Genomic DNA, 21,754 nt, shown 5'->3' on the forward strand with positions numbered 1-21,754 from the left:
GGGACAAACAAGGGTTTGTCAGCCCCACGGCTCTCACGCTCCAGTGGCCAAGAATGCTGAGAGGATGATGAATAGTTAGGGGGCGAAGGTGAAGGGAAGGGGAAGGTAGGGGTTTATGACTTTTCATCAAAGAAAGTGACAATAAAATCAAACAACGTTTACAGGGGTGTGGAAGCGGATGCGTGGCCGTACCCGGCCACCTACGGCAGTGCAGCAGCATCACGGTGCATCTCCAGAAACTTCACACTTTAGAGTGACAGGACAATCAAGATCTGACACCTTTCTTCAAGGAAAAACAAGAAAAGGAGATCGCAATGGTCAGCAAACAATCAGAGGATACTATGTCTTCGAGGACCGCCAGCGGGAGACCTGACAAATCATCCAGCTAAGTCTTTGCTGCATTTAACTTTAATCAAAACCCTTCCGAACCAGCTGACCTGACCTCAAAAGTTTATAAGGCCTAGAAATGCTGTGAAATGCTCGAAATGGTACTTAACTGGAAACAACTGACTACACTTTCGTTTTCAAATTGACTTTGTGCAACTGACAGACTCCTGAATAAGTCGCCACCTGAAAAGATTCCCACAGGCAAGTCCTAACAGACTGAGGTAGCAGAAACAACAGAGAGCATCTCAGAGACAAGCAAAGAGAAGGACAAATACATGCTCAGAGATGCTCTCACATGGATACAAATGTGCAAGACAGAGTCTTGTAAACTGAAGGGAGAGAGGACATGAAAAAAGAATAACAGACATTTTGTGGTAAATATTTGTTTGCCATTGTTGGGCAAAGATCTTGTATAATCGTGTCTTCTGTCAATAGCATTTCCTTTGAAAATGCACAGGACAATGCCGGATGAATTAATTAAAAAGCAGTATCTACACATTAGGGCTACTATTTTTTGCAACACGATAGCATCACTTCTCCAAAATTTTCTAACCCAAAACCTCCATGCTCATGTGCGAATGCAGGAGATAAATCAGTACTAGCAGAGCTGTATTTGAGTTCAGACAAACAGACACCAGCTGGTCCATGTAGGTGGCTCTACAGGGCCAGACACACCTCCACATGGAAACAATGCTGCAAGATTGTCATGGCAACACACAAGGGCACCTTATTAAATCTATCACAGAGCATTTTGACCAGATTTCCTTTACACAGCCCTGGCTTTTATTTTCTAAATTGTCTTTTTCAACCTGCACATCAGGTCTGATATTTTGTCTCTAATAACACCCTTCCTTCTCTAAGTGGAGTTTCAAATCAACTGTGGCATCTTTTAGTCGCAATGTACCGAAGTAACGTTTGTTTGTGAAGTGAATTTCAGCATCGTTCCATTAAAAGCCTGTTGTTTAACTGTGGCGTGGGGGTGGGGATGGCGACCTTCAGCGGCCTTTATTCTTCTGTACTCACTTAGATTTTATCTTTGCACTCCCATCCACCTCCTCAGATAGCCATGTCTATCTGACAGTCTGTCTTTCTGCCATCTGTAAGGAGGCTTTCTGACGAGGCGGAGGGGTGAGACACACGCCAGCACCACGGGCTCGTCGGAGGCGAGAACAGCTAGTGTGAGAAAATGTCTGCCTGCGAGGCTTTCACAGTACAACATAATCACAGGGACGGGGGGCTGGGAATTTAAGCCAACAAATTTGACCTGAATTTCACGTGACATTTTGCTTCGACTGAAGAATGTTGTTCTTGAAGCAACCGCTCTGTGATTAACTCGGGTGGTTAGATTACATGTGATTAAGACACCAACCCTTAACGATTAGATTTGAGATTGTGATTCGAGTCTTCAAAAGGCACTCCTGATTCCACTGATTGAAGAACAACAAATATAATAACTTATTCCTGGCGGCACCATCAGATTAAATGTGAGTATGAAGTGAAGTGTGGTCAAGTAGATTATTGAGCCTGGATGGAAATTTGGAAATCAACAGCTTTGAGTAACGTCAACGGAGTGAAACCAGGCTGCAGTTTGAAAACCTCATAAAAATATTCAAAATCTCCCCGTAAATCTGTTGATTTTCTTATTTTCAAAGCACACAAAGGTATAGTTTTCAATATCCTAATCCAGTTTTCAAACAGTTTTGATTAATAAGTAACACTATGCATTCTCTCACTTTATCTGAGTTAGAATTATGGCTCAAAACCAACACTTAAAGTGAAGAATTTATGTTTTTGAAGCAAATCTTTTTGACTGTGAGTCCAGAATCAAAACTAACAAGCCCCTGGCAAATTTCTTGTTTAATAAAATATAACGGAAGGAAGTGAAGGTGTCTGTTGTGTTGATTGCTGCAGATCAGCACCATTCGAGAGGCGTGTCTGGCCTTTAAGATCTGTACTCAGCTCTGCTTTCAAAGCCAGCCTGATACTGAGCGACTGCTTGTCACATCCTCACAAATGCTTTGACATTTACAACACTTGGCATCGCACTCCGCGACAGAGGAGATGCACATTTTAACTGGAAAAAAATGACAGCATGTTGAAGCTTACAACACACGAGGAGAATCGCAACTGTCAGTCTGTTCTGCTTATTATTTTTTTTAAATGCACCACAGAGTAGGATAGATATAGACAGTCTTCTTGGATATGTAGTTAAGAGAAAAATCCATCGAGAAACACACACAGTTCCTCTGATGGGGATTTAAGCCTAGCCCTGGACTAAACACTGGAAAACAACTTTAATCCAAGTCTCTGGACTGGAAACCTGACCCAAAACATATAGCTACTGGCGATGTTCTTTGCATTCCTGCATCTATTTCTTTAGCTTGTAGTGTTGATTGTTGAATTTCTAAAGCCACAGCAACCTCAGTGGACCAGCATGCAATGCAGCCACAAGACATAACAGGGGAGCAGTTTATTTTTTTGTTTGGTCACAGGTCGGAATGTGAGATTTCATTCTTTAAACTAGATAATATAGAAAATGTCCCTTTTAAACAGACCTCCAAAATATGAATCTAATTGTACTGTCAAAAGGACATGGCTGCCTTCACAGTAAACTGTAAAACTGCGGGCAATCACTGACGGCAGCAGAAACAGACGGCAGGTTGAAGGAAAGGATGTAAAAAGGATAAACTTAAATTATAACAAACATAACTGCAGGAATGAACAGAACATAAAATATAACTGGAGGAAGGATTTTTCCTTTAACAAAACGATTGGTAGGTTGATTAAAAAAAGGACGAAAAGCAGTCTTTGTTGAAAGCACGAAACAAAACAAAGTGATTTTCACAGAGGCAGTGCCTGCATTGTCCCAGTGTGCCAGATCAAAATCAGCCAGCAGGGCTGATGTCCTGCAGGCTGTGGACAAAACACACCCACCTGCTTCTAAAAGAGAAAACGACTCCCAGCTTCATAATTATACATATAACCCGCCCACACAAAGTGTGGCTACCTGATGAGGAGGGAGAGTGTATGTTGCTGTAGGTGCGTCATGTCTCTATATGTGTGTGTGCGTTCTGCTCTTCCAGGGCTGCATGTGCTAGAAAGAATACAGCATTGTATTCACAGAAACCTGGCTTCTTGCTTTTAAAGAATTTGTCTTTTCTTTCTTATAAGAAAACAAAACAAAAGGAAAAGAAGATGTCATCAGAATAGCAACAGTACGAACGACGACAACAAGAAACGACAATTATTCAAAAACTGCTTCCGTCGGTTACATCTAAAAATCTGGAAACGAACCGTACTAAAAATCCTGATTCTTCATTGTGTGTGTGTGTTTCTAATGTACAATCAGCTGCTTCGAAGTGGTCGGACCTGAGGTATAAATGACAACCAGACATGCAGCGTGACACAAAAAGAAACAGAAGAAACCTCTCTGCAGAGAGGAGCATGGCAATCATATACATTATGGGAGTTTCTTTCCTGGTAGCCCACATCATCACACACCATCCTGAAACAAAATGGCATGTCATGTGGCGTCTACTAAGTGAGGTTACAGTAGTTGCTGTTCGACATTTTTTTCTTTCATCACGTTTTTGACAGTCTTTCACTCTCAACATAAAAATAAAATAAAATGAAAACCAACCTGAAAAGCAAAAGAGAAATAGATTGGCTTACCTGAAGATGCAAAAACAGTAAATAAATACATATATTCATAAGTATATAGGTCTTTTTCATTTTCATCATATAAAAGGTACATTTTCCTGTGTGAGGGGTGTTTGTTTTTGGAATGCAGTGTAAAAGATTTTGATATTTTTCTTTTACAAGACAGCAGATAAAGGAAGGTTAACTTGTCCACCTGTCCCCCAATCTCCCCTCTGGGTCTCTGATTTCTCTGGGTATGAGAAATTAAAACAAAATCCCCCTGTCAAGTTTCAACCTGGAGTTATGTTACACCTAAAAACACACAATAAACCAAAAAAGAAAGAAAGAAAGAAAAAAAAACCCTCAATGAACAAAAACACCTTGTTCTTTCTCAGACCAGGGTGGGACCGACCTGACTTATCGCCTCCAGGGTGAAACCAGACAACTGAATCCCAAAATGTTTTGACTTTTAGCCCCCACATACCAACCCCATCCAGTGCTAAGAACAGGAACGGCTGTATAATCCCTGTGGGTCTTTCTTTTTCTCAATCTGTTGCTCATTACGTACATCTAAAAGGTTTGTTGTTGCAAAAAAATACCTGAAAAGAGGTAGGGTGGCAAATATTGGTCAGTCAGACACATGAAGCGTCTCCCTCAAGAGAGAGAGAGGCGAAACAAAGAAAAGAATAATGAACAGATAAAAGAAAAGAAACAGCGGAGGATACTATATTTCCCAGAGTATCGGCTATCCCTTCGCCAGGCTCCCAGGTAAGGTATACATAAAAGTACGAGGCACGGAAAGGAGTCATTATTCTGAGATTGAGGTATAACACTTGGTCTCTGCTGACCAAGTCGACATATATTTTATATACTGTTTATATAAGTCTATAAATTACATCTAGTACAGGTAGTTAAGTCTGCGCCATTTTCCGACTGACAAATATTGCTGCCCATCCTATTGGCTCGATCCTGAGACATTTACAGTACTGAAGGCTACTGTCGCACGCCAGCGTCAGAAAAGTGTTTCCAATGCAAGCAGCGTAAAGTGAAACTAAAAGCAAAAGAATAAAAACAACAGTCTGTTAAAAATTAACTGACAGTGCCATCTTTTTTGCAGATCACTGTTCTGGTTTTGTAAGTTTGAGATATTCAGTTCACTACATTCATTATGTGAGTATTTGTTAATATATATGTATATAAATAGATATATACTGTTCTCTTAAGTATATAATATAGTATGAGGTTTCTTTAAAAACAGCAGAGAGACTCAGTTGCAAGAAGGAGGACTTTTTCGGACAGGGGGAGCCGTTAACCACATGACAACAAACAATCAGAAAAACCCAAGAAAAATCAAATGAAATGAAATAAATATACCTTAAATGGCATGCACCTCAGTAGATAGGATCAGGCTGAAATGGGCACTTTTTAAGGATTTTTATTTTTATATTTATTTTTTATTACTCGTGTTTTTAGAAAGTAATGGCAAGTTGATAGCAAAAGCCAAATGTACATTAAAGTTCAAGAATTTCTTGAATGATAGAAAATGTTTGTAAAGGATTTAGAGATAGTTTGGCCCTCAAGGAATCGCCCCTCTCAGGGGAATTCAGTGTAAGTGCTATTGGAGTTTATCCATGCAAACCTGTGCGTTAAGTGCCAATTACATAATTTTTACACATAGATTTTCTTTCCTTATTAGCACAAATCCACGCTTTACATGCATTACATGAAACAGGCTAACAGGCAGAGTGCCATGACTTTGTTCTGTTCTGTTATTTTAGAGGGAGCGGACACACTGTAAGTTGTGTTTTGTCAAACTGTATTCACAGCTGGATAAGTAAGCAGCTATCATCACAGGCGTGTTTATAAGAAGTGCTTTACTAGCGACACTGGAACTTCGATCCTGTTTTAACTATTAGATCAGTGCATTGTCCTTCGCTGGGTCCAACTCAACGCGCACAGCAACCTTTTAGACACTTCAAATGCTCAGCATTGTCAAAGTGTTGGACGCATTTAATGCATGACGACCCCTGGAAATACTGTTGTTCCAGGAGTCTTTCTAGAGCTTTTCCCACTGGCCATTCAAACCTGCCAATCAAGCCAGGGGGGCTACAAATGGTAGCCAATCACCACAGAGGGGAAAATTAAGATTGTATGCAACAGGTAGTAAGTGATTCTAATTTTAATAAGATTCTAATTCATTCATAATTTAGTGGGAGTTCGAGCTTCTCTGGCTCAGGATTAATTGTGTTGACTTGTGAAATCCTCTCATCATAAAATATTCAGTTGGCCCAACCCCCAAAATCAGCCCCCAAAAAAAGTGGTGCATGCCATTTTTAAGAGCGTAATCAAAGAAAAAACAAATCAAATAAATAAAATGTACAATACATTTCAAAAGGAGTGAATCGTCATCATTTCATCTGAACAGAGAGGTACAATTCTCGTGTTAAAAATCTCACAGACTGGGTGAGCACCAGGCAGTGTTAGGAGCGAAGAACAACATTTACCACAGAGCAAAAAAACAACAAAACATGACAAACAAAAAGCTTTTGTCATCTCCTTCAATCTTTTCCTGATGGAAAATACCAAAAGAGCATTTTTTTTCTCTTTCCACCTGTGTCCCCTGAGGGATATTCTTTCCCCGCCTGTTAAAACGTGATGATAGTTTTTCTATCCCTGGTGCTTCAGCGGCGAGGGGAGGGAAAGCGACGAGACGACACAACACAAAACTCAACTTGTTCAAGCTGTCGACCATTTTTTTTCTTTTTTTCTTTTTTTTTTATGGTGGAGGTAATCAAGAAGGAAAAAAAGAGTAGTTTGGGTCCAAGCTGCAGCTTTCTGAAAGTCTTCACACACTAAAGCTTTTTTCTTCCATCTCTTTGCCCTCTTCATCGCTCCCTGTTCCATATCCCCCAGAGAAGAGCTACACTACATGCATAACCTTAAACAGCTTCCTTTATCTCGTTTTTCTCTTATTTTTGAAAAGTGCGATTTTAGAAGTTTAGCGCCTTGAGTTCAACCCCCAAACCCAACGTCAGTGTTTTCTGTCATTTATCATGATTCATTAGCAGGTATATCTGCTATGGCGCTGCCATTTTTACTCATATGGCCCCCTTCCGTAGACAAAGCATTAGTGAGAAGTGTCCTCCTGTCTGTCTACTATAGGTCCAACAGGAAATGACCATATTTAAAAACCCACAACATCTGTCTCAGTTACCCTGAGTTAAAAATGAGGAGAAAAGAAATCATCCAGAATCACGGATTGGCTTTAAATCATCAGTCATAATAATTTATAATATATTAAATCTGCCTTTCCCTCGCCTCTATTAACTACCCCTCCCCACTGCATATTGCCCACCCACCATCCCAAAATGAACAACCCTCTATAAATGCACATTGTTGTAGTAAACTGCCTTTAAAACTGTCTTTAAAGTTTGAGGGAGGAGAATTTCTTTTAAAACTCATCAGTTAATTCGTTTCTGCTTAGTTTAATTAGAAAAGGAAAAGAAAACCATCAGCAATGTGTTGTTGTTAGCTAAGGCTAGCTTAATAGGAGCTAGATAATCAACTGGATAGCAGCAGAGTTTCACATTCTGATCCTAAAAGGCCTTCATCCAATAAAGATCTCCATGAGGGGATGAGCTCACTTCGGTTAGCATTTGGAGGACAACCTGAAGGTAGCTCTAGCATTCCAGGATCAGCAGTGAGACACTGATAGAGGTCCATGAGGTAGCATTCCGCCTTAAAAACAGCTAATCCACAATCAGATTACCCCTCAACTTGTCCCTTGGCTAAAAAGAGAGTTTTAGAACTTCCTGGGATCTGATTGTGGATCAGCATACACAGGCGATGTGCACCTCCGACCCGTTGCGAGGTTGCGACTGGGCTTCAGAGACAGACCATAATAAGTGCATGATGCAAGGGCAACAATGCCGAGGTAACCTGGTCTGTAAGCGCCAGACCCAAAGTGTAGTGCAAAAGAAAGCAAAACAAAACAAATGAAAAGATAGAGGAAAAGATGTCAATTATAGAAGTCAGTAGTGTCCACGAAACTCACAAACATGCATCCCTGAATGACTTTTGTGTGTCTTTTCTCATTCAAAAAGGACGGGTTAATGTTTCTTTCGTCCGCACAAAGATTAGCAGAATATCTTAAGGAGGAAAGAAAAGGTTTGCAGTTAAAGCGTCATGGCTACCTGGCAATAAGAGAATGGGTTTTGATTCAGAACCCTGGTGAGGAATATCAATGGTATGATTAAACCTTACAGTTGGCTTCAAACATAGTAGACAGTTCACTTACCAATTTTCAGCTAGTACTCCATGAGAGAGGGGAGCAGTAAAGGGACTAATTTATCAGTTTTTTAAGGACTTAATTTTCAACCTTCCCCTCATTCCCCCCCCAAATTGGACTGGTCCAGAATCCAAACTGCATTTATAAGCAGCAACGGTTCAGTGTATCAAGTTCAGAAAAGAGGATTGGGTATTTTGGGCTGAGGAGTATCAGCATGCTTATGGAAATTTCATTAATTGTCATTTAACTAATGTCTTTAGCTGCATTTGTTAAGCCCCTGGACATAAAAGCTAAACAAATGCTTATACAGCACTGCTCAAGCGATGCTTGTTAAAAACCATCCGATTAGTCGTTTATCTCCAGTTTGTTTTACGAATCCTCCTCATATTATCCCTGCGTTTGTGCTCACCCAGATACTGCAAAGTAAATTGGCACAAATAAAGCCCCATCCGTTTTCAAATTACTTTAGTCATTTGACTGAGGTTTACATGTGTAAGTTGTTTAGTCGATTGGTTTGAAATTGTCATCGATCTCTTCTTTTACATTGTCCTTGAGCTCAGCAGCTGCCAGCGGCTGGCCGTCATCTCTTGGGGTTGTGGTGGGCGTGTTCTCCGACTCGGCAGGAAAATCCTGGCCTCCAGCTTCCATTTTCATCATCAGCTTGAGCTTCTTCTTTGGGGGATTCTTCAGGGTTCCCATGCGCTCCTTGACCTTGTACTCCAAGGTGCTGTGTGGGATCCCGTACATGTTCTGAGCCTTGGACACGCTCATCTTCCCACTCATCACTACTGCTATGGCCTCTTCCAGTATCTCGCTGTTGTACTGGCGATAACGGCCCCTCTTCTTCCTCGGCTGCTTGGAGTTTGGGTCCCCTTCCACGTCGGAGGTGGAGTATGCTGGCCCGGAACTTGAGTGGTCTAAGTCAGAGCTCCAGTAGTCAGATGCCCCATCCAGCAGGCTTCCAAGGCTCCCTCCCCGGCGGTTCTGCTTGGGCAGGATGGCTCTCAGCTTCCGGCTCAGGCTGTTCTCCCCATGCCCACCACTCCCAACCCCCATGCCACCATAGCCGTACAGCTCAGAGGCATGGGAGTCCCAGGAGAGATCCATGCCTCGAACTTGAGGAATCTTTAGGTCGACTGGAGGTGAGTGGCCCTGGTCTCTCTTGCCCTCATTGTGGTGGTGCTGGGCCTTGGAGACCTGATTGTGATGGTGGAGGGAACTCTTGAAAGAGAAGGCTCCGTGGTGGTGATTCTCCAGGAATGTAGGCAGGTCTTTGAGGTCGCTGAGGGCCCCGCTCAGAGCTCCACTGGCCTGCTTTAGCTTCAGCAGGCTGTCGAGGTGGGCCTTGCTTCCCCAGAAAGAGGGAGAGCCCTTTTGGCCAAGCAAGGAGTGGGACTGCCCGTGATTGAGCAAGCCAGCTGACTCTAAATTAGCCAGTGAAAGAGCAGCAGGCTGGCTCAGGAGGCGGTGCTTCTGGCTGAGGAGTTCTTCCTTGATTCGCAGTGAGCGGGCCAGTGGGGGCTTGAAAGAGTTGGAGTTGACGTAGTTCTCCCTTAGTCCGTCCTGCAAGCTTCTCTGCAGCAGGCCATCCTCCTCATCCACCTCTGGCAGGGTCTGTTCCACTTTGAGGGAACGTCTGGATGGAGACAAAAAAAAGCCAATTTAGTCAGGGATCTCGTTATAAGCCAGAACTGATTCTTGAGACTGGGGTTTGATGCATATTGCATTTTCTAATTTAAAATTATCTGTAATGTGTTGCTCCAAATTAAAGTTCTAATCATTTAACTAACTTTTTATCATTCTATGAATGGCGGGAAAGGTTGCCAAATCATTATTTAGAGACATAACAAAACCACCAATAAATTACATTTGAAAACTCAACAGCACCATCTTTTGCCAGAATCAGAATTTTAAGATAAACCACAGACCTCACTGTCAACAGCTTTCTAATTTTTGTTCCTTAATGGAAACAATTTGCACCACTCAGGGTAAATGGGAAAATACAATACATTTTGTGACTTGCGTGACTTGACAATTTACCGTATCATGAAGCTATAAATGCCCACACAGCCCTGCTTAGTAAATCCTAGTACATCAGTCTTCCTTTTTTGCAAGCAGAACATTAGTAGACTTACAATTTGACAAAACAATTGCAAACAAGTTGTTTTTTTTAGCAGTTCATTATTAAACATCAACAATATTTTGCAGTGACTATAACTGCATTCAAAGTGAGGTAGCACACTGATGTGAGAGTCATTATGTTTTAATTTTTGAAAGGTTTTGGAAAAGATTTTATCACCCATGCAATTATCTCGGACCTATCCATCTACTGAAGCTAAAATTGGTAATGACCAATTTTAAAGACAATCTGGATGTGTTCAGGGGACCCAGTAACCCACAGGTGCAACTACTTCTAACTAACTTCACACAAAATACACATCCACAGCTTTCAGACTAAACTTTAGACCATTATTCAGGAAAATATTTAACTGCGAAAGAATAGCGAGTAAAAGCACTTTGCACTACATACAATCATGCTTCTTTTTCTGACTAGTCTTAGCATTTTTATTGTGAAATAATGCATAATTTTACCTTTTCATGCCCTTTAAATTTAACAATCCAAGAATAAAACAAACCAAGAAGGCAGCATCCCTTCTTGATTTAACTGTTAACATCTGAACACATGAAATCACACAACCTTTAAGAGCGTAAACATTGCTTTGCTTTTAACAGTCTCATGCCAAAACCTGTATTAACCTGTCCCGTGGCAAGTTTCCTATGTCTTGTTTTTTAATGATTGTTTCCATTTTGGATGAATAAAGTTCCCTTGAACTGAAATTACAGTACGTCTTTTTGTCAACAAGCACTGGTCTTCAAGCAACTCACATTTCTATGTTTCCAATTTCTGGAAACCGTCTCTCTGCTGATGAAACATATGCTTACATGCAAAGTGTCTCCACTTGAACTGCTGAAGCCAATGTTCTTACTGCTAAGTAACTATAGCAACAGTGAAAAGGCTCTTTGAAGAAATGGTCCCTAAGGGTCAAAATAACAGGAAATAGCTTGTCAAGTGAGTGGATAGCATAGGGGAGAAGAAACTTGAGGGAAATACTGTTATCTCTCCATTGGAGACATATTCTGGTGAGCTACAGTGCAACTGTAGTGCAATGTAGGGAGTCCACAGCAGGAGCTTTAAGACAGATTACCACAGTGGGCGGTCTCAGGCGCGTTGAAAACAATACAGGGTTAACGAGAGGCTTTGGAGTCTACACTCTAATAGAGCGTTCTGTTACAGTAAGCATACAGTCATCAGGGAGGTTGTGCCAGACAGTAATGGTGGATCTGAGGATTCAATGTGAGCATACACTTGTGAAAATAAAAGGAGCAAAGAAATTAAGCATAGTTATTGTTTCAGCATCCTGGTGAATGACCTGTGTTCCCTTAACAATATTGTGAGGCTCAAATGGTTTTAAAAAGCAAGGTAGTTTTATCCTGCAGCCATTATTTTATTGAATTTTTCACATTTATTTTTCTTTGTGGAAAATCAATAATCAATTGGACCATAATCAGACATTAAAACTAATTTTAACTAACTTGTTTTTCAGTATGTAGTTTCTAAATGCCTTGTGAACAACCTACTTAATAACAGTTAAATGATCAGAATAACAACAACAATAAACATACAAAATATAAATAAAGATAAAATATAGACAATAAAAAGAAACAATACATACAAATATATAAAATGTATACAAATTATGAATTACAATACATAATTACATAAAATTATAAAACAAACAACTAACCTCAATAAAATATCTAAATAATAATATAATGTACAAACTAACTCCGAGGTTATGTGGTCATAAACAGATTTAAGGCCAGTAACCTGTAACGCACACACAAACCTGGTGTGTGCTTTTGGGATTGTCTGACTGTCCAAGATTAATGGTGTTAGTGGGGGTGGAACTACACCTTCTCGTGCTGTTAATATTACATGAGCTGATCATTGGAGAGTCCCGGTGAGGCTTGGGGCCTTAGGGCCTTTGGGGCCTAAGGACCCTCAGGTGGGAGTTAGAGTTCTGTCCTGAGGGGCTTCAGGTGCAGTTTCTAATTTTTCTTTTTGTCCTATTGTGGAAATACTTCACCATGCCAAGGTTAGCCTGCTGGGCCCGCACTTGTGGAGGATATCAGCAGGCAATATCTTGTTGTGTTAAGAGTAAAAAAGAAAGCTTGTGTGTCTGTAGAAATAATTTTGCTGAGCATATTCCAAGAGGTTTTTCTTACTGTCACTGTGACCCAAATGGAGACTTAATTTTCCTGGGAACTGACGATTCCTGGGAACTCTGAACCAAAAAGTAGTGCTCTCACTTCAACGGCAACAAGTAAAACATTGCACATTTTTAAGAAATCCTGCTCTTCTCTCACTCTTACTAAAGAGAGTTCTGAATTATCCTTGTAACAGCAAATATCAGGTTTATTACAAATTAGGTCTTTCAACACTGAACTCACTAGCTGAGATCTATTCTGATTAAATTTTACAGTCCTGTAAAGTCACTGCTGTTGCTTCACTGCTAATTTTCATCATGTTCGTTTCTCTCTAAAACTAGTGTGATAAATACTGACTTTGTTTGGTATCTTTGTATCTAGGCAGCACTAGCCTTCACCAGGAAGAACAACTCATGTGGTAACCACTTAGGACTTACGTTAACTGTAATATTAATGCAACACTTCTCAAATCTCAGTTCAGGAAGTAATTGGAGGTGTATTCACTGCTGGATCAATCAGACGCTGCCCACACGGTGGGTGCAGGTTTGCCCACATCCTCCACCACTGCAGCCTCACCTCAACCCAGTGTTTGGGGCTGCTATGTGTATTGGACCTCTTCTAATGCATCTTTGACCTACAGATCAAAAGTATTCCTGGAAATGGCAACTGCAATTTGCGTTGATTGCTTATTCCCTCTCGATGCAAGAATAGAGTATGATAGCTACTGATTCAAACATGACTTCAAGGTATCAATGATATATGTTCATCAATACATGATTGGGCTGCAACGCTGAGGATTGTCAATACACGCACTGACTTGTAGACGAAAAGAGGAAAGTAGTCAAAGCCTCTGTCATGCATTTGACATGTTCAGCCATTGAACTCTCACTCTGGGGTAAGGGGGTGGATGTGGGAGGAGTCTAAATTATAGAGTAGAGCTTCGCTTTGCTGTTCCCACACAGTCAAAACTCCAACCACTAACTGGTTGTTTCGAGCCTTTTAAAGACTAATGAAAGATATAACTAGAGTGACGGAATGTGAACAATGTACTGCACAATGGGGAGAAAAGACAGCAGCAGAGCTGCTAGTATTCCTTCAAAGGTTTGACATCTTAAAAACAGCTGGGAATTTTATAATAGAGAGTCTGACTATTGGACTACATTCTAACACAATTGTGAATAAACCCATACAATAAAATTGTACTATATTATAGTACAATAAAAGCTTAATGCTGATGGGTTCAAATGGTTTTACACTTTCAGTTTAGTTTAGTTTAGAATAAACACTTGCAGAGAGTAAAATATCATTAGCATAAAATCCACAGAAAAGAAAGTGCAGTATCTAAACATATTGCATTTTTAAGGCATGAGCAGAGGTAAACACCATGCATATAAATGTAGTGTATTGTCCATCTGTTGGGTGGTTTAACTGCCACACAGCGGTGGATTCACGATTTTTCTCGTCTTTCCTTCAGGCATCTTTTATGAATATTTTCAAGGAGCTTACTGGTTTCTCTGGATGCTTTCTACCATTTACCACATTCTCTTCAAGTCTTTTACAAGCTGCTCTGTGGTTGTGCTGAAATTGTTGTCTGCTGTTGTTACTGTGATGCATTCATGTGCTGTGAGAATGTCAGACTCGAATACCTTGTTTAAAACCCTTTCATGCTCAGTGGCCACCAGGGCTGGACTGGGACAAAAAAATATATATAAAAAAAATATAACCTAGACCGACAGAAAGTGACCGGAGCACATAGACCTAAGTTTCACTTTCAGCTTCTAGCGCAGCAGTTAAACTGACGCACCGTCATTCATTAGGAAACTAAAAACACCCGTGGGAAAAGTCGGTGTCTTGGCAAAACAAAGAGAAGGCTGCACATCACGGACACTAGATGCAAGACTCAGCTCCAGGATCAGCAAACATCTGTGTTATTTTAACACATTCGGCAGCATCTTCCTGAAGTGCTTGTCTCTTTTTAGCTCTAATTTTTTCCGCGTCTCCTTTCCGCTTCTTGCTGTTCTCCATTTTCGTGATCTCTCTCTCTGTATGATGATTGATTGACAGCAGAGGCCCAAGGGGGAGGAGGCATCGGCCCTCGGCTGTAATTGGTCCAGCCCAGAACCATGACTAATTGGCCGATCTACCAGTTTTGTGTACCAATAGGTATCATGACTAATACCATTACTAATAGCTACTACTAGTACCATTAGTAAAAAAATAAATAAATAAAAAGGCCCAGCAAATGCCCAGTGGGCCGATGGTCAGTCCAGCGGTGGTGGCCACTACACTGGACTGTTTTCTTGCATATGCATGGATGCATGGTATATGCAAGGTTTTAATTGTATAGTTGTACATCAGCCACCACAGTGGACACTAGTGTGTCATCCCATACCCTGCCACCCACTGGCCAGCTGTGAGTGCAACAAACATTTCTGAAAACCAAGATGGCTAATGGAAGGCCAGAAAAGCCGATTACCTCATACATATATTGCCAATCTTTCTATAGTAGGTAAATAACATTTGGTAACAGTAAGAAACAACTAAGGAGTAACATAATTATTAAAATGTTATACATTGGAAAGATATTTATCATCAGTCTACTAAATTGGACATCATGCATCACTGGCTATATTTCAACTACAATTCATACTATTACTGGAAAATGTTTCATCTTCAGTAAATTTTTGGCTGCAGCTTCCTTCAACGTCCATCAAGTCTTTTTTACAGATGCATTTGTCATCATAGATTCTCTTCTTAGCTTGTTTTATTTTATTTCGAGTTTATAGAGGGGGGAAATGGTAAAACTATCCAGTATTTTACAAGGAAAAAAGCATAGACATATTGAAATCTGCCTGTGATGGTTGTCATCTTCTTGTGAAATCAATCTTTGTTGGCTAAAAACAAGCTTGACTGTGGTTTGGCATCTGGATACCTCAGGCCCAATCTCAATTGAGGATTTAGTGTTAGACTGACAAGTGCTCTCTGGGAAGTGCAGTGCAGAAACACATCAGTGCACTGCTTTAACCTCTCCAGTGTTGTTTTAGACACATGACTGTGCTGCTCTGCTAACAAAGGCCAGTTTGACTAATCCTGTTGTCTTACCCTTTGACCCCAGGCGCATGGGAGATGCCGGGGAAGGTTTTGTGGCTTCCTGCACTGAGGTTTTTCTTGGTGGAGAGGTCCAGGACGCCATCTGAGTAAAAATAAAAATCACACAGGAAAAATAAATAATACTGCTGTGTTAAAATCCTACCCAAAGCATTACTGCGGGGGACTTGTAAAAAACACAGTTCACAAAGATCAAATACTGACAATAAGTGTATTGCCATCCAGATGTGTTTATATACATTTTTAATTTGCACATTTAAAACAAAAATTGAAATTTAAACGGCTGAAATTCTAAAGAGGTTTACGCTTGGCTGAGGCGTATAAGTTGGTATATAGATGAAAGCAAAATGTGACAAAGTGCAATGGAAACAGGCTTAGTGAATAAATCATGTCGTACATGAAGCGTGTGACTTGACTTGACCTGGAGAGACTAAAAACTGTGGCAGACGAAACCAACAGGTATGTGGGCTATAATGTTCCTCAAATTAATGCATGAAACAAACACAAATGTCATATTTCTATCATGTTTTCTATGCTGTTTTTTATTTGTTTAAGGATTGTTTAGTGGATGGACACTGCATTAATTAGCATTTTCTTTCTTTCTGGAAATTCAGCTCAGATGTGCAGAATTTCAAAGGAAACTTGACTATTCCATAGTAAATGATTGAGAGGCTAAGGTTATAGTGATTAGGGATGGGCGAATATACCATTATTTGTATCTGTTCAACCAACTATTTATTTTATATAATTATCTGTAGTCGTATCTGTACTCAGAATGGGCGGGGGTTAAACCTGGAATGGGTGGGAAGTTGTTCATTTAAGCCTGAAATTGATAAAGGTTTATATTTCTTTTGTTTTTCACTAATGAATGGTATGAAAAGTTGAAAATGGATGGTGCTATGCATTTACTGGCGTTAAACCTTGGTACAAACGTAACCCCACAGCGAGAGATCACTGCTGTCAATCTGTTTGTACTGTTCATTAGTGAAAATAATTGGCATCCAATGCATGTTAACAGCTTCTGCAACTTCCTGCCTATGTGTAAGTCTGCATATGAAAATGACTTCTGTTTTTTTTTCAGAATAGGAGGATATTTTAGCAAGAAAGTCTGGGAAATATGGCAACATGCTGTGTGTGAAATCTATGTGTTTGTCAAGGCAAATCAGGTCACCACATGCAGAGGAAAAGATGTACCATTGTGTGGGGTATGTGTGGGGAGAAATCTGCTTAGAAAAATATTTTATAAAAATTAAGTCCAAAAAAGATGGCCCAGTTCTTCTTTCAAAACCTTTTTTTTTACGAGTTAATTATTGCTTTGCTGAAATTGAACATACAGTGCACTCACAAAAATGCAAACATATCCCAATAAATTCATTAACACACTGTGTTTCTCTCTCTTTGCTGGTGTAATCCCTGGAGTGCAGCTGACCTTCTCTCCACTTTAGATAGAAAAGGTCTGGCTGAGCCCATTATCATCCTGGTATTTCTTTAAACCAATCACAATCATCTTGGGTGGCGCCAAGCCCGGGATGAGGCTGCAGTGCACTTGCAAAAAGGTAACACGGAAATAGCGAAAGGGGAGGAGAACTCCAACTGAAATAATCGACCAATGGCAGGCTTATATCCACAGCCTACTTGTACTTTACTGAGTCAGGCTACTGACCTTCTGACCCCTCTAACCCTCACAACCCTATATGTGCACAGTACTCGCTAATCTTCAGGGGCTTTTTGTTGTTTAATCTGACAAAAAACATAGGATGGAATTAAAATGAAGAACAGAGTCTCTGTACAGCCCAGAGGAGACAGAAAAATGATTAATCTGGTCATATTAATGGTAGTATGTGTGTGTATATACAGTATACACATGTGTAGGAGCAAAGGAGCTTGTGTGTACACAGAATTTTGACTCCAAAATGAATCAAAACACACTTGAGTCACAAAATGTCCAGGGATAACAACTGTGATAAATTACACGCTAGTTACACTAAAGAGGTCCTTCTCTGAGCTAATGAATAACAAAATTAGCATCTACATCTACATAAGCATTATATAGACAATAAACGTGTGCCATAATACAATATTTTGAGCTAAAAGAGACTAAAAAACTCAGTAGAGCTGCGGAGCCCTGTGGGTTCATCATTTGATTCATTCTTAATATCGATGAGTAGAGCTTTAGGAACTGAATTTTTCCAGAAATTACTTCTACTGTGTAATTTAAACAAGTGCGTGCGTGTGTGTACATGATCCAGCTTTGCGGATAATCTGACTCAGAATGTCGTTTAAATGGTGTTCAGTGTTCACTTGTGTGTGTGAGAAAGAGAGAGATAATGCATGAGGTGGATGTAAACGCCTAAATCTTTTTTGTAAAAATTAAGGAGGCTTACTGTAAGCAGATTCCAAAAAGCTGGTATTAAAGTGGGTGACCAGTCACACTGTGGTTGAGGGATGGAACAGCGAGCTGTCGCTTCAACCCTGCAGCTTGTTCGGTGATCGAAATGCAGACCCCCTGCTGGTTTAGTTTGATTAAACGTGATTGAGCCCCAAGCTACATTTCAGAGCTCAGTAGTGTTGCAAAGACTCAATCCAAAAGATGATGGCTTTTCAGTGAGCTGTTCATGAGCCCAATCTGTATGTGTCTCTATGTTTAGAAAATCTGTCTGTGCGTGCAGTCATCTGTCTTTTAACAATGTCAAGGTGATAAAACATTTATTAAGAATTAGTTTTAACATCTGATAATGATGGCCTATGCTATCCCTTTTCTGTGATATATATATAATGTTACAATGTTGGATGTTTATATTAAATGCGGCCAAAGTGTCAAATACTCTCAATATTGTCATCCACTCCAAGCAGGGAATGGCCGAGCATCCCTACAAACATTCGGGACATGGCCATCTTCCCACTCAGTTTAGTTCGACCGCAAGTCTCACAGAAAATACTTTGGTTGAGAATAAAAGTTACATATTTTATGGTTTTCCATTTGATGTCCTTCAGCTTCTCTGCCTCAACTCTCTGTGATTTAAAGAGTTTACTGATAACATGTTGTTAACGGAGCGGCCGGCTCATTTAGCCGCTAATCGCTTACTGCTGCTGTGAGCTTGGGGCACCAGCGGTCCAAAGCTCCTGTAATGTTACTATAAAATGTAAACACCAACACTCTCCTCTGAGCTGCCACTTCAGGCACAGTCAGCTATAGGGAAGACTAAAGTTAGTTGCACAGCTAACGGCTACAATTAGTACCAATTAGCAATCTGTATCTACTAAGTAGTAGCTACGGCTAATGTTGACAACAAGTAAAGCTATATTTCCATCAGGAAAACTCTGTAAATCACTGAAGTAAAGCAGCTCGGGGACATCAGGGGGAAAACCCTAAAATATTTTCTACATAAAATATGAGCCAGTATCGCGATTGTCCAAGCTAGGTCACAAGCACTGGGTGCTGCCTCTAGGCAAAGTCGGCCAAACAGAAGAAAGAAGGTGGGGCTTTTACTAACATTTGCGGTCAATAAGAGAAATAATGAGAAAGAAAAACACAAAAATGCAGGATAATCGCAGTTTAAAAGAGACATTAGCTCAAAATTTACAGTATTTTTTTTCAGATTTTTGTGTGTTGATTTTATTTTTCATTTATCCTTTCATATATATATAAATATACATATATTTACATGATTGTTTGCTAGATATCATTGTTATATATGTGTTTTTTTATTATTATTATTTTTTTTTACCACCAATAACAAACAGTAGCCAAATCTGAATTCAGATGGAACACCACACAACTGCTAAATGCACAAATGCTTTAATTGCAAAGGATTAAATGTTGTTGAAATGCTCCTGATTAACATGTGTGTGGTAATATCTGAATTAATGGCAATTTGGGAACTCTGTTTACATAGTCACATTGTGGGGACTGCCCTATCTGGGGACAACAGGCTGGTGCCAAGAAGTTATTGATATATTTTAGGGTTACAGCTTTCTTTTAGCTTCAAGGTTAGAAGCTATAAAGGTTGGGTTAGATGTGGTCATATGTAGGTTATAGGGTAAGTCTGATTATAGAAGGAATTAATGAAAGCCAACATAATGTCTTCATAGGTGGCAGAAAAGAGTTTCTTTGTGTGTTGTTGCTCTTACCCTGTTGGCTGGGCTCTGGGTCGTCCTGGTTCTTTTTGACGGAGAGGTCCAGTGGGCCGTCCTGGTCGGCCATGAGAAGCTTGCTGAGGACGGGATTCTGTGCAGAGGCAGCAGCTGTACCTCCTCCACCATTACTGGCTCCCGTACCGTTGCTGCAGGCAGATGCTGAGGCAGCAGCGGCGGAGGTGGGGCTGAGGCCCGGCCCTGGGGTCGGGGATGGAGAGGAGGAGGCAGACGATGGAGGGGAGCTCGGCACGCGCAGGGGCCCAGGTGGGGAGCATGGGGCCGGGGCCAGAGACGCCACTCTCGGCAGGCTTTGGTCCTTCATGGTGCCGTTGGGCAGGGGCGAGTCGTCCTGAGTAGTTTTTGAGGTATATTCGGCAGCGAACTGGCGGATCATTCGCTGCATGATCTCACGAGCCACTAGAGGAATGTGAGGTTCTGAGAAACTTGGGAGGTCTGGAGAGAAACAAAACAGAGTAACAAACATGTTAGCATCACGTCCTCCAGGAATTTGTGCAGACACTGCCCTGTTCACCAGTTTATTTATCCTATTTCATCCTGAAAAGGTAATCCTGATGCTATGCCAAAAATCATTCAGAAGCAGCATTTAATCCTGCCTATTGCCGGTGATGAAAGCATCGTGATATCATGTGTGTACAGGAGATTATTACCACTGTCTCCAGCTTCTCACATTTGATAATTTGGTTCTTTTCTTTGTTCTATGTCAGAGTAAATTGAGTATGTTTCTGTTTTGCAGCAATTTTTCTGAGGCTTGTGGAAAATTGTAATACATTTTCACAATATTCTGACATGTTATACGTTAAACTATCAAACAGAATTATAATTGAAAGATTAATAGCTAATGAAAGTAATTGTTGCAGCCCTACTATCACCTCGAAATAGCTTGTATTACAGAGTAGTGTTATTCTTACTACTACATTCTCTAGTATACTGATATAAATTATTTTGAAGATTTCTGATTATTATTTAGACAAGCTGTATAACAGGATAACAACAACAGGAGGAAATTTCATCTACCATCACACCTTTCTGTATTGTACTGTACTGTCAGATGTATCGTATGATATCCTTTTCTAACATATCATAATGTATCACATTGTATTGTATCAAAACAAATCAAAACATCAATTTGAATGTTTGCTTTTATCATTTATCAGGACATTGTGCCTGTTCCAGTTATATATTCATATTTCACTACAGTGAACTATACGTTATAATAAAGGAACTATTTCAAAGTGCAACAAGTGTCAGGAGACTACTAAGAGTCTGGGAAAAATACAGATGTCAAAACCAAACATTTCATTATCGCCTGCTGTGACAAAACAAACCCACATCAAACCCTGGTCATTGATCTCATTGGTTAATACACACTGAGCAAAACAGCGAAAATGACGACACATTTGTTATGAATGCATTAATCTGGCCTTGTCCCAGATAAATCAACTGCACTTATCTCTTTATAACCAGCAGCTATATTGTTTGGATACTTTCATGTGTGTCAGTGCGTCAAAGCCTAAATCCTCCAAACAATACATTAGCCCAAACATCTAATCCTACAGCTATGCTGAAATAATCCAAAAATCACATATATTCTGCATTAATCCTGCATATTGAGCAATGTTAAGGCACCATAATATCAGTGTACAACAGGTACAAGCTGCTTTTCCCAGTATGCTTCCTGTTTTTAACTCACTGCTTCTTCCCAAAGTTATTTTCAGTTATTTCCAATTATCGCCCTGTTTTTTCAACTCATTTGTACCAGCTCTGGGTGTTTCATTGCTTAATGGCCATTTCATCACATTGGGGCTACAACTGAAAGATAGATAGATAGATAGATAGATAGATAGATAGATAGATAGATAGATAGATAGATAGATAGATAGATAGATAGATAGATACTTTATTCAT

General features: G+C 40.2%; 1 protein-coding gene across 1 annotated transcript in view; it reads right to left on the minus strand.

Moving 5' to 3' along the window:
• Positions 1–7,335: 7,335 nt before the first annotated feature.
• The window catches only part of lcor (ligand dependent nuclear receptor corepressor), a 42,499-nt gene continuing 28,080 nt past the window's right edge, over positions 7,336–21,754 (minus strand). Inside the window, exons 5-7 of the mRNA XM_035660117.1 lie at positions 19,823–20,281; positions 15,686–15,776; positions 7,336–9,950 (exon numbers count right to left, since the gene is read on the minus strand). Coding sequence (XP_035516010.1) covers positions 8,816–9,950; positions 15,686–15,776; positions 19,823–20,281 — 1,685 coding nt within the window. The 3' untranslated portion in view covers positions 7,336–8,815. The remainder of the gene's footprint in view (positions 9,951–15,685; positions 15,777–19,822; positions 20,282–21,754) is intronic.

Source organism: Morone saxatilis, unplaced genomic scaffold (assembly GCF_004916995.1).
Source record: "Morone saxatilis isolate NCDOM2014 unplaced genomic scaffold, NCSU_SB_2.0 Contig17, whole genome shotgun sequence".
Taxonomy (NCBI): Eukaryota; Metazoa; Chordata; class Actinopteri; family Moronidae; genus Morone; species Morone saxatilis.